Source organism: Ictidomys tridecemlineatus, chromosome 4 (assembly GCF_052094955.1).
Source record: "Ictidomys tridecemlineatus isolate mIctTri1 chromosome 4, mIctTri1.hap1, whole genome shotgun sequence".
Classification (NCBI taxonomy): Eukaryota; Metazoa; Chordata; class Mammalia; order Rodentia; family Sciuridae; genus Ictidomys; species Ictidomys tridecemlineatus.
Genome location: NC_135480.1, coordinates 40,677,850 through 40,691,161, shown reverse-complemented (window position 1 = coordinate 40,691,161; position 13,312 = coordinate 40,677,850). Strand labels below are relative to the sequence as shown.

Genomic DNA, 13,312 nt, shown 5'->3' with positions numbered 1-13,312 from the left:
ATATTTATGAACCCATTTTTACCTTTTCTTCTTCCCTATCTCAACTTTCCTCAACTGTCACATGTGTCTCTTGGCATCAATTATCTGGGATCAAGTCTTCATCTCAGTGTCTGACTTGGGATAACAAAAAGTAAGATTTTTCAATGATAATTAAAGCACAATTCCTGCCCTTATGGAGTTTCCAGTTTGTTCGGGTTTGCAGATGCATACCATTTACTTTTTATTGCATGTAATGATAGCATCAAGATTTGGTGTCCTTATAAAGATGTCCATATGCCAACTTAACAAACCTGGTATTGTGGTAAATTGTTAGTGTAATTTCTTGATCCTCTGTTCTCTTTGAAACTAGAACTTATTTCTTCAGAAGACAGCAGCCAAGAAGAAATGTTAGAAACCCATAAATCCTTCTGGTTTACACAAATGCCTCTTTTTTTTTTTTTTTTTGGCCTCGGATAAAGTAATCCTTGCCCAACTGTGAAATGCACATAGTTGTATTTGTTAGATTTTGCTACTAATTAGAAAGAAAAGAAGTCTATTTCCCCCCAGAATCCCCATGTTTTGATATACATTATAGTGCCCTTTTCATGAGTTATTCTTATGGAAATAAATTTTTATTCTGATGATAGGAACAACTCTATATCACATCAATTTCCAATATGAAATTGAAAAAATGAAGCATTAGGTGCGATGTTTCCAAAGTTAGTTGACACTCAATATAAAGAAGGCTTTGTGGTTGAGGGTAGGGAGTGTTTTCCTTCAATGTTTTTGTTTGTTAATAATGAAAACACACAACCTTCATGTGAAATTCAAGCAGAGTATAGCAATAGGAAATGTTAGAATCTCTCAAAATATGATAATTATTTTCTCCATAATTTTCCAGCATCTTTTACTCTGAGTATATGGGACTTATATTCATGTAATTTCACATAAGCAACATAATATTATATAAATTGTTTTCAGCATGCTTTTTTTACTCAGCAAACAATGAATCATGGGACTCCTTTCTTTTCTTTTTTTTTTTTAAAGAGAGAAAGAGAGATAGAATTTTAATATTTAGTTTTTTTAGTTTTTGGTGGACACAACATCTTTGTATGTGGTGCTGAGGATCGAACCCGGGTAGCACGAATGCCAGGCAAGCATGCTTCCACTTGAGCCACATCCCCAGCCCCTCATGGGACTCCTTTCGTATCAATGAATGTGCATGACGGGGTACAGGTACATGTGTACATATGGACATGTGTATTTATGACTAAGTAGAATTGCTTTTTTTCAATTTATCACATTTTACCTGATCAGTTCTCCATTATTACACATTTAGGTCATTAACACTTTTAGATCATCTATTGTTTTACAGAGCCATGGTAACCAAATACTACTTCAGAAATTTATAGTAGTTTTCTTTCCTTGTAATTTAAATAAAGAAACAAATGGTAAAACCCTGCTTAATGGGATGGGAATAGAGCTCAGTTGGTAGAGTGCTTGTCTTGCATACACAAGGCCCTGGGTTCAATCCCCAGCACCACAAGAAAAAAAAAAAAAACTGCTTACTTATATTGGACTTTTGAAACATTTTTATCCCTACATGTGTCTAGTATATGCAAGAGAAAAAATGAATAGAGTTAAAATACCTGTCTCATAAAATTGAAACTCATCACTAAATGATAAAATGTGTGAGTGAAAGTTTGTGTAAAATATAACCTATTATGGAAGAAAACCACAGTTAAAAGACTGGAACACAATCTAAAGACTACTTTCATAGAAGTCCATTTCAAGTTCGGAGAATCAGACAAAGACTGAATTACCTTTTAAATGTTTTTATTAGTGCATTATAGTTATACATAATAGTGGTATTAATTTTGACATAACCATTCAAGCTTGGAATATAATTTGCTCCATTTCAGTCTCTAGTACTTCCCCTTTCCTTCCCTCTTTCTTCCCCTGTCCCCCTTCCTTTATTCCACTGGTCTTCCATTTAATGTATGAGTCTACATTTTTCCCCACACCCTCACCAGCATTTATTATTGTTTGTGTTCTTGATAATTGCCATTCTGACTGTAGTGAAATGGAATCTCAGTTCTGATTTACATTTACCTGATTTCCATGGTGTTGAACAGTTTTCATAAATTTATTGCATTTATATTTATTCTTTTGAGAAGTGTATGTTTAATTCTTTTGCTCATTTGTTAATTAGGTTAGTTACTGTAACTGGGTAGTGTAATTTGAGATCTGATTGTGATCCGGTGTCACTCTTTTTGCTCAGGATTGCTTTGGCTATTCTGGGTCTCTTATTCTTGTATATGAATTACATAAGTACACTTTGCAGTGGTTAATGGATGTCATTGTTGTTGGTTTTTTTTGGTGGTTTTGGGGGGGTTCTTTATATAGTCTGAATATTACCCCAGTTGGAAGAGCAGCTGTCAAAGATTTCCTTCCAATCTGTAGGCCTACTCTTCAAGCTCTTAATCATTCCCTTTGTTGTGCAGAAACTTTTTTTTTTTTTTATGGTGCTGGGTATTGAACCTAGGGCCTTGTGCACGCAAGGCAAGCACTCTACCAACTGAGTTATATACCCAGCTGCTCAGAAACTTTTTAAAATTTGATGCCATTCCATTTGATTCCTTTCCCCCACCTTGTGCTTTAGGAGTCTTGTTAAAAAAAAAAAAAGTTAATGCCTTTGGAGTGTTGGTCCTGTTTTCTTCTATGCTTGCAAATTTTCTGGAGAAATTCCCAAGTCTTTGATCTACTTTGAATTGATTTTTGTGAATTGTGAAAAATAAGGGTCAGGTTTCATTTTACACATGTATATCCAGTTTTCCCAGCTCCATTTTTTTAAGTCTATTTTTTCTTTCACATATATTTGTAGCGTGTTTGTTGAGCATCAGATGACTGAATATATGTGGATTGGTCTCAGTGTCTTTTATTCTATTCCACTGGTCTTCATGTCTATTTTGATGCCAATACCATGCTAATAATTTTACTGTAACTGCTTAGTGTAATTTGAGATCTGATTGTGATCCAGCATCATTCTTTTTGCTCAGGATAGCTTTGGCTATTCTGGGTCTCTTATTCTTCTAGATGAATTACTCTGTTTTTCTTTTAAATTGACAGTCAAAATAGTATAGATTCGTCACATATGGTATGATAGAAGTACACTTTGCAGTAGTTAATTGATGGAAAATTTGATTTCCACGAAGTTTACTCATACACAGTCAACCTGTCTTTAGGATCTGTTCCAAGAATACACAATGGAGAAGTGATAGTGAGCCAGATCCCATCAACAAATGGTGTTGGGAATCCTAGCTATCCACATGTAATATAATGAAATTGAACCCTCTACCATAGTAACAATCAAATAAAAATGGGTTTAAGACCTAAACATAAGATCAGAGCCTGTAAAACTCCTAGAATAAAGTGTAGGGGAAATGCTTCATGACACAGGTGTGAGCGATGTTTTCATAGACATGACACCAGATGCTAGGCAATATGTTCAGAAATAAACAAGTAAGTCTATATCAAATTAAGGAGCTTCTATGATAAAAGGAAACACAATGATAGCAAAACCTGTGGAATGGAAGAATATTTGCAAAACTTTTATCTCATAAGAGTTTAATATCCAAACTGTATTAAAAAATCCTTTACTCAATCCTGCATAGAAAAATAAAGACATCAGCAACCTTATTAAAAATGGGTTAAGGATTTGAATAAAAAGTTCTCCAAAGAAGATATGCAAATGGCCAACACATATATGAAAAAAATGCCTAATGTCACCAGTTGTCAGGAAAGTGACAATCTAAACCATAGTGAGATATAAACTCACACCTCTCAAGATGGATTTTATATATATGTATATATATATATATACACACACACACACACACACACACACACACACACACACACATAAAACATACATGGGTAAAAACAAAGAATATGGAACATTTCATACTGTTCTTAGGATTGCAAGATGTTGCAGTAAATGTGAGAAATACAATGAAGTTTCCTCAAAAAGTTAAAAATTACACTACTATATGTCAATATTCCTACTTCTGGATATTTACCCAAAATAGCTGAATCAGGATCTTGCAGAAATGTTACCACTTCTATGTTCATTGAAACATAATTACAAGATGTGCAAACAATCAAAATGTCCATAGATAAATGGATTATAATTAGCTGTATATACATGTAATCAAATATTTTTAAGCCTTGAAAAATAAGGGCAATCTACAATATCTAACAATATAGATGAAACATAGGTACATTTTTTCCAGTGAAATAAGACAGTGACAGAAAGATAAGCAGTGCATGATTCCATTCTTATGAAATATTTATAATAATCAAATTGATAGAATCAAAGTATACAGTGGTGGTTGATAGGGACTGAGAGATTAGGAATTTGAGTGTTAGTAATCAGTAACCAATGGGCATAATGTTTCAGTTAAGAAAGATAAATAAGCTCTAGAGATATATACAACATTGAACCTGTGGTTCACAATAATGAATTGTACTCTTGAAATTAGTTAAGATGGTAGATATGATATTAAGCATTCTTGACATAATAAAATATATTTTGTAATCAGCAAAAGAGCATATAAGCAAATGTACATATGAGCAAATGAACAAACAAAAAACTGGCATTCAGGCAATAGGTATATTTGCATTGAAAAGGACATATATTGGAGGCAGAGAGAGCAGTTAAATGAGAATAGTAATACTTTGAAAAGATATAATTAGGGCTTTAAAAATATTCAGACATAATCCACAGTTATTATTTAAAAGGTAGAAATTGAGTAAGAAGAAACTTTAAAAGTTAAATATTTCTTAAATGATAAAATAACAAGCTGATTTTGTTGCAGTGTTCTGTTCCCAGATATATATTCCATAAAAGGTACATATATGCCCACCAAAAGGTATATCCTAGAATGTTCAAAGAAGAAACATTTTCAATAGTTAACAACTATAAATAACTCAAATGTTCATTGTGCCAAGAATAAATAAATACATTTGTGGTTTAATTTAAAAGATGACATACTCAACAAAATTTTTTGTTGTATGACACCAGTTTTTAAAAGTTCAAAGACAGCGAAACTATCCTGTTAAGATTTAGAAGCTAAGGTACTAGTTACTTCTGTTTCAGAAAATTCAGAATGATGAGAGTTTCTGTGGTGTTGCTCATTTTCTATTTTTTAAAATATATTTGTGCTGATAAATGAGTGTGTTTTCTGAAAATTCTTCTAATTGCATAATTAATTGTTTATGTACTTTTCCATAAATATGTTATTATTCCATTGAAATTTGAAGTTACACATATACTGTAGTATGTGGAATCGTGTGTGCTAGAGTGTGCGCGTGAGAGAGAGAGAGAGAGAGAGGCGGGGGGGAGAAAGATTGCACTACACTGGGAAATAGCTCTTATGTTTTCCTTAAATATTCTTCTTAAGTAACATTTCCCTAAACTTGAGAAAATGTATGTTAACTTGAAGGATTTCAGTAAAAAACACATTCAAAGAAATCTTAGTGTTCATTAAAATATTTAGTTCAAATATTACATAAAATTATATGAATGAAGAAACAGCATAATATTCTTGAATAAAATTTTTTGTTGAACTAATAATAAATTAGCTTGAATTTTTGTATATGAGTTATTTGAATGTTATTATTTAGTATTTTGTCAACATTAATCATTGGTAATTTCATAATCTAACAATGACAGAATATAGCCACCTGTAAAATATGAACCACCTTACAGCCAAAATAATGAAGAAGTGGGAGAAAATTATTTTCTTATTAATTTTGTTTCTTCTTTTATTATGGGTTTTAAAAAATATATTTCTTTACCTATAGTCACACTGTTTTTGGAGTTTTGGAAACAGCGACAGGCCAGATTGGAATATGAGTGGGATTTAGTGGACTTTGAAGAGGAACAGCAGCAGCTTCAACTGAGACCTGAATTTGAAGCTATGTGTAAACACAGGAAAATGAACCCAGTGACAAAGGTACATTAGGAGACTGTGAAACGGACAGCTCACCTCAATGAACACTCTGCTTTAGGTTGCTTCTCAAATAATAATGTATGTTTTAATTTCCTTTTAATATATTTCCTAAAATATAAATCATGTAAACTTCTCTATTTGTAATATGTACATATGTATTAATATATCCATATATCTATGAAAATCTTCAGAAACATACAAAAATAGAAGGAAAACTATACTGACCCAATGGGTGGAACTATTACCCATTTTCAAACATTTTTCTAATTTTTATTAGTTCTTCATTAATTTTTTTATCACAATCCTAAATTTATTAGCTTTCCTGAATTTTAAAATTTTACTTATGCATTACAAGACATGATTTTTTTTTTTACATTTGTATAGCACTTCATTGTTATACATAGTAGTTGGGGTCATCCTGACAAACTAATACATTCTTGAAGTTCAATTTCAGTTCCTGATCCCCTTTTTATTCCTCTCCCTTCTCATTCCTGTCCTTCTGTGTTCTTCCTCTATTCTATTAGACTTTCTTTCATTCATCTATTTATTTATATTTGATTGTATAAAGATGAAGCTCCCTGTGATATATTTATATATGCATATAACATGAGTTTTTAAAGTCATTCTGCTTTGCCCTTACCCATCCCTTTACTCTTTCAATCTCCTTCTACATTACTAATCTTTATCTTTGTTATCTTATCCTTCCCAAGCCCCTTTCCTTTATTTTACTCTAATTCTGCATTTGACAGAACACATTTGACCTTTGAATTTCTGAATTTGGCTTATTTAACTTATCATAAGATTCTCCAAATCCATCCACTTACTGGCAAATGCCATAATTTTTTTTCCTTTTCTTTATGACTGAGTAGAACTGCATAATTTCTTAATCCATTCATCTATTGACAGGCACCCAGGTTGATTTTATAATTTAACTATTATAAATTGTGCTGTAATAAACACTGAGGTGGCTATATTACTGTAGTATTATGATTTTAGATCTTTTGGGAAGATACCAAGGAGTAGAATAGCTGGGTCATTTGGTGAGTCTATCCCTAGTTTTTTGAGAATTCTTCATACTGCTTTCCAGGGGAATTGTAATAGTCTACAGTCCCACCAACAATGTACTAATGTACCTTTTTACTCCCAATCTTGCCAACATTTATTATTTTCTGTTATTCTGATTGGAGTAAGATGAAATTTTAGTGTGGTTTTGATTTGCATTTCTCTACAGCTTAAATCATTTTAAATTCATGCAATGCTTTTCATTACACCTTTATGCCAGTAGGTTGTTTTAAAGCAAGCCCAAACCATTGTAACATTGTACATAGTTTTAATACTTGGTGAGTAAAAGAAAAATGAAAAACAATGTGTATATTTTGGGCTTTGTCTATAAATACATAGAAATAGAAATGACACCAAATTAATATGCAAAAATTAGAATAGTGTTAGTATTAAGATAGTAGGCTTATGAGTGAATGGTTCATTAGACTGAATTTTCTTCACATAGTCCCTTTTAATTGATTGTAGTAAAATCATTGCATTAATGTGTTCAGGAGCATGGCCAGTAAGGGAATTTAATTGTAGAATCATTAACTGGCAAACAGGCTATATTTTTTTTTCAGCAGGAGGGTGCTCTACCATTGAGCTACATCCCTACTCCTTTTATATTTTTATTTTGAGATAGGGTCTAAGTTGCTCAGGGACTAAGTTAAGGGACCAAGTTGCTCAGGCTGGCATTGAACATTTTTTCTTCCTGCCTAAAACTCCTGGTTCTGGGATTCCATGTTTGTGCCACTGTACCTGACAGGCTGTATATACTTGACTGAGTCATTCAACTCTTAGTCACTAACATTTTTTCATGGGAAAGTGGAAGATGATTTGCATTCACAGACCAGAATTTTGGTCATATATTTGTCCATAATCTGCTGTTTGAAAGAGAATAAGTCTCAAACACAACCTATTCCATACAATTCTCTCACCTTTTCAGGATGCTATTCTTTCAGTATAACACTGAAAATTCTTTTCACTATACAAGTATTCACCAAACATAATATTTCATTGAAAAATCACAAAAGTTTAGTAAATGAATAAAGGATAAAATGCATCTCAGAAAATGCATGAGCAAGTTGGGTAGTAGTTTGAAATTAAGATACAGACATAATGTTTATTCATTCCTATTTCATATTATTTTTTTAAAAAGTCAACTCTTTTAGTTTTCCCAAAATTAATACCATCACCAACAAAAGATGAAGTGAATGTTTACAGTTGGAACTGGTTGAAAAGCAATATGTGTTGATTCACAGTGAATCATTCACTTGGTTTTGAAATCAAGAGGCAGATTTTTTTTTTCTCTTACTTGTGGAACATTTTTTGGTGTTTACACACAAACAAAATTCTTACATTTAATTCTGCATTGACAACAACACAATTGCATGGGCACACACAGGTGCACTTACAAATATGCACACATTAGAGTGCACACACTAGATGTACACACATTAACACAAAAAAAATCACACATGCACACAGGGACACTAAACTTCTGTAGTGTCCTTGGTTGGCCTGCTCAGGCCATTGAGAATTGTTTGCCTTCAGTCCATCCTGAAAATCCATAAAATGTGAAATCTTCTATTTTTCTTGACAACTATTTGTATTCATTTATTTATTTTTGTATGGTGCTGGGGATCAAACCCAATGTCTCAAGCACTTTACACTGAGCCACAATCCTGCCCCTGACAACTATTTTTTACTACATGGCAGATGTCTTTAGTAAAGTATACCTACCTTTGAATATAGCTAAGAATGTCAGCCTATGTGATTAATCTTTTATCCATGACTTTCAAACCTCTAGGTAGCAAATCTGATCTGCTAAACTCTGTGGAAGAACACAGTTACACTATGATTAACACACCAAATTTAATATCATCTAGAGCAATTATAGAGCAATGCCATTCATTTCAATTCAATGGGAATAAAAGTATAAATTTATTAAATCTTGTCCACTTAAGAGCACCCTTGAGGTTTTGACTTGTTTTCTGTCTATCAGGCCCTGAATACAACTCTAACTCAGCTAATATGTGTCCATTTTGTCCCTTACTGTGGGCCCTTTTGTGGGGTTCTACTTTAATTATGCTCTGTGATTTTCAATGCTGCTTGAAGTACCAACTTCAAGGGCAGATTTTGAAATTTTCAATGATTTTTTTTCAACATTGCAGGAATTGGAACCTTACATGCCTCTGTGGAATCGTATTCCATGGTACTTTTTATCAGGAGCCACAGTGACATTCTGGGTAAGCATTTCCTTAACAACCATTATCCTCTCTTTAACAGGTATCCTCAGGATTATCCCAACATTTTCATCTGAGGTGGCTCTGGAGTCCCCCCTGCTCTTCCTCTTCCTGGTCTTTTTATCTTGATTATATCTCTTATGTAAAATAAATTGTAATTAACATAAATTTTTCAAAATTGGACTTTGTGGAAAGATCTAAGAGAATAAAGAGATACTTTATCTTACAGTTTGACCTTCTGTATCTCATAATTCAATAATTAAGTGATAACTTGAAATCAGACCAGAATAACAAAAGATATTTTGATTATAAACTCTGGTTAGTTTTATAAAAATCATTAATGTATCTTTATCTACATTTAAAATATCTACATAAAATGATATATTTCTCTTGCTGAAAAAAATAAGTATTTTTATACTCAAAGAATATAACTAGTATATCCCATTGTATGGAAGTCAGTTGTTCCCCATATTTTTTAGCTGACAGATTTCTCCATCACCATAATCTATTTTCTTACCTCACCTTTCCACATTTGTGCCTTCTTAACAGTTAGCCTTTTTAATTTGGGAAAAGAGGTGACGTTACCTTCTGAGGGGTTAGTATATTGAAGTATAAGTAAATTAACAGTTGTTGACTGTAGTCAACAATGCATATATACTGTATTTATAACTTTAACAGTTCTTGTTTAAGTTCTAATTTTTTTTATCTTAAAAGAGTTAACAGAAATGTTATTTTCTTAGATTTCCAACAACCATGGTAGAAATGTGGTAAATGAAGAGGAGGCAATTCAGGACGCTCTTTGAGAAACATTTTGGAATATGGTCCCAGAAAGATTATTCTATCCTGCTTACTAGTTCTCATTCAATTTGAGTTTCTTCTTCAATGCTTAAAATAAAAGTTCTCTACCCATTGATATTAAGACTATCTTTTTTTTACAAAATAGCACGTGTACAAAATTTATGATGAATCTCTGCAACTACAACTTAGAACATGAATCAGCAAATTTTTTCTCTAAAGGAGATACACATACTTTTAGGCCACATATAATCTCTGGCACAAATTTGTCTTCATTTTTTCTTATAACCTTTACATTTGTTGGAGGATGGGGAATAATAGCTGCAGGGCCATAAAAAAACAGATTTGGTCTTCTGGTTGTTGTTTCCTAAATGCTGTCAGGGGAAAAAGCCTGAGAGTGAATACATTTTTTTTTTCCTATTTTATCCTTAACCATCTGCTATTCAGTGATTTTCCTTTAACTCTTTACCTTGCAACTGTGTGTGTCCTGCTATCCATAAGAAAGACTGGTTTGGTTTTCATATGACAATTGCTAAACTGAATGTAATGCCATAAGAGATAATGTGTGTATTGCAGATAGAGACCTGCATGACTAATTCTTTGCTTTGCTTCCCTTCTCCAGATGGCTCTTGTTGTCAGCAGCATGGTAGCAGTGATTGTGTACCGCCTGTCCGTCTTCGCTACATTTGCTAGCTTCATGGAAAGTGAGGCAACCTTACAGCATGTTAAAGTTTACTTTACTCCTCAGTTAGCCACATCACTCTCAGGATCATGCTTGAACTTTATTGTCATCTTGATCTTGAATTTCTTTTATGAAAAGATATCTGCCTGGATTACAAAAATGGGTAAGCTAGCCAGATCATCACTGTGATTGAAAATAGGTCCCTACCAATGCTACACATCCATTTTGGATCATCTCTGAGGGAGTTCATTTCCTCAAGTACCATTCTAAGGCAGTTCTGATCTCTAAGTAGATCCACTCCTCCTAGTTCAGAATCTGCTAATAGCTACATTCAGGCCTATCTTAATGGAAGCAGGATGAACAGAAGACAAAGAAGAAAATTAAGACTCTAGATAATTTTTAGTATTCTTGTTTTAATCCTCCCTTGATGGATCTAATTGAATCCTGACTAAAATCCTCAATGCACTCAATATAAGAAAAATTGACTTCATGCATATGGTTATTTGAAAATATTCGGTTTGGGAAAATATCATGAGATAAAGAATATTATTTCCTCCAAAATAAATCTCAAATTTAGTACTTTTCTCTTCAGTTGCCAACTCTTAGAACCTGAATTGTTTTCTTGCTTGTGTTTTAAATTTCTAAACCATTAGAGAAGGTGAAGTGGGTCATGGGTAAAGCAAAGGATTCAATCAAGGATGGTAGTACAGAGTGCAGTTGTCATAACAAGTTAGAGATAGATCTGAGACACAGCCCAAGGTGTATCTTCTCTGATTAGAACTCACCTCAGGATCTCATCATGCTCCCCTTACCCTGTATATGCACTGGCGCCATGTCCCATGCAGACAAGAAGACCACAAAATCTTCACCCAGCACCGATATGAGCAATGCCAGGTAGCTTTACTTACACAAATCTTCAGATTTGGAATTCTCTTTCAATTTTACTTCTTTTCTCTGCTAGCAACACCAAGAAAACCATAGCAGATAAACTGCTTTTAAAAGCACCTATCAAGTCACAGCTTTTTTACATTGAGAAAAATCAATGAATTCATATTAGAGATTTTTTGGAAGCCAACCAAATTTTGCTATCATGGAGGAGTTATCAGTGTCATTAGAATAACTTGTTACTATTGTAGTATTCCTAAAAGTGTCATGGATTTGGCTGGGTCAGCTGTGCTATTGGGAAATTATTAGCTCAAAACCACATGTTCTCTTACACTTCTGTGCTTCCTGGTACTCCAGGTAGTATGAAGAGAATTTAATATCTTCTTACTTTGGAATATGTTGAATGTCAAACCATGATCATACATTTTAAGTAAAGGAGAGGAAAAATGTGTACCATTTATGTTATTAATTGCCATCACATTTTTTTCAAAATTGATACATCATTTTAATTCTTGAGAAGAAACACAGGTCAGTTGAAAACATCTCTGCCCTTGATTAGAATCACTTTGTTTAAACTTTTCTAATTGAAAATAGAAAAGGGAGAGAATTCTGGCAGGTTTATAGGATTACAGGTCTGGTAGTAACCCCATGGTTCTTCAATCATAAAGGGATTTGAATTCCATATTCTGACTATGTGATCCCCCCCACAACAAGTATTCACCCTTGAAATGTGAAAAATGGAGCTTTCTGGGCTTTCACAGTGATTATATTAACAGAAAGGGTTCAACAGAAAGCCTAGACAAATCATTTTTACTAATATCATTCTGCCATGATCAGAGTGGGGAGCATTTTATTTGGCTCTCAAAATAATATGACTAGGCATTCACTTATTCCAGTGAGTATATATTTTAAGGACAATTAGGAAATTGTATTAAATCTTGACTTTTCTTTATTTCTTTTTCTTTACTTTTCTGTTCCTTTTTACTTACCAGAAATTCCTCGAACTTACCAGGAGTATGAGAGCAGTCTTACTTTGAAAATGTTCCTGTTTCAGTTTGTAAATTATTACTCATCCTGCTTCTATGTAGCTTTCTTTAAAGGAAAGTTTGTGGGCTATCCTGGAAAATACACATATTTGTTTAACGTGTGGAGAAGTGAAGAGGTAAGAGTTCTTTTTAAAGTTGAAGTCTCTGGCTTAACTCAGCATTAACTAAGAATTTTCCTTGTGTTTAGCACTAACTCAGATGTTATCAAATTGCAAAAAAAGTCTGACAACCAACGCTACACATATGAATCCTGCCATTTTCTAGACTTTTCAGGTCTGTTGGAACAAGAATTTATACAGTTCTTATGGCTTGATAATGAAATATAAAATAAAAATTTAATAAGATCTTGATTCCTGAGGCTTCATAGAAAAGACCAATTATTACTTTTTTTGGAGAAAGTGCCCTACTGTGGGCTACAGAGTTAGACAAGAGCAGTGGTTTCTGAACCTGGATGAACATACAAATCACATGGAAAATACAATGGTTGACCCTAACCCAAGCATAAAGATTCAGAATTTTCTAGGACTAGGTAAAGAAATTTGTGTTTTTAACAGAGTTCACAGATTAATGTAATACAGTTAGCCTGGCACTGATCTGTAACTGTGCTTGAAATTATTGGACTAA

General features: G+C 33.1%; 1 protein-coding gene across 6 annotated transcripts in view; it reads left to right on the top strand.

Annotated features, from left to right (window-relative positions):
• Ano5 (anoctamin 5) overlaps positions 1-13,312 on the top strand; it is an 86,612-nt gene that overhangs the window by 49,332 nt on the left and 23,968 nt on the right. For 5 of the 6 annotated variants that reach the window (XR_002485155.3, XM_040284600.2, XM_078046342.1 and 2 more), the window contains 4 exons: positions 5,845-5,996; positions 9,209-9,283; positions 10,698-10,920; positions 12,635-12,804. Coding sequence is in view for 5 of the 6 variants with exons in the window: in XM_040284600.2 (XP_040140534.2) it covers positions 5,845-5,996; positions 9,209-9,283; positions 10,698-10,920; positions 12,635-12,804 (620 nt within the window). In the remaining variant the exon portion in view is untranslated. The remainder of the gene's footprint in view (positions 1-5,844; positions 5,997-9,208; positions 9,284-10,697; positions 10,921-12,634; positions 12,805-13,312) is intronic. The other variant, XM_078046340.1, reaches the window with a different exon arrangement.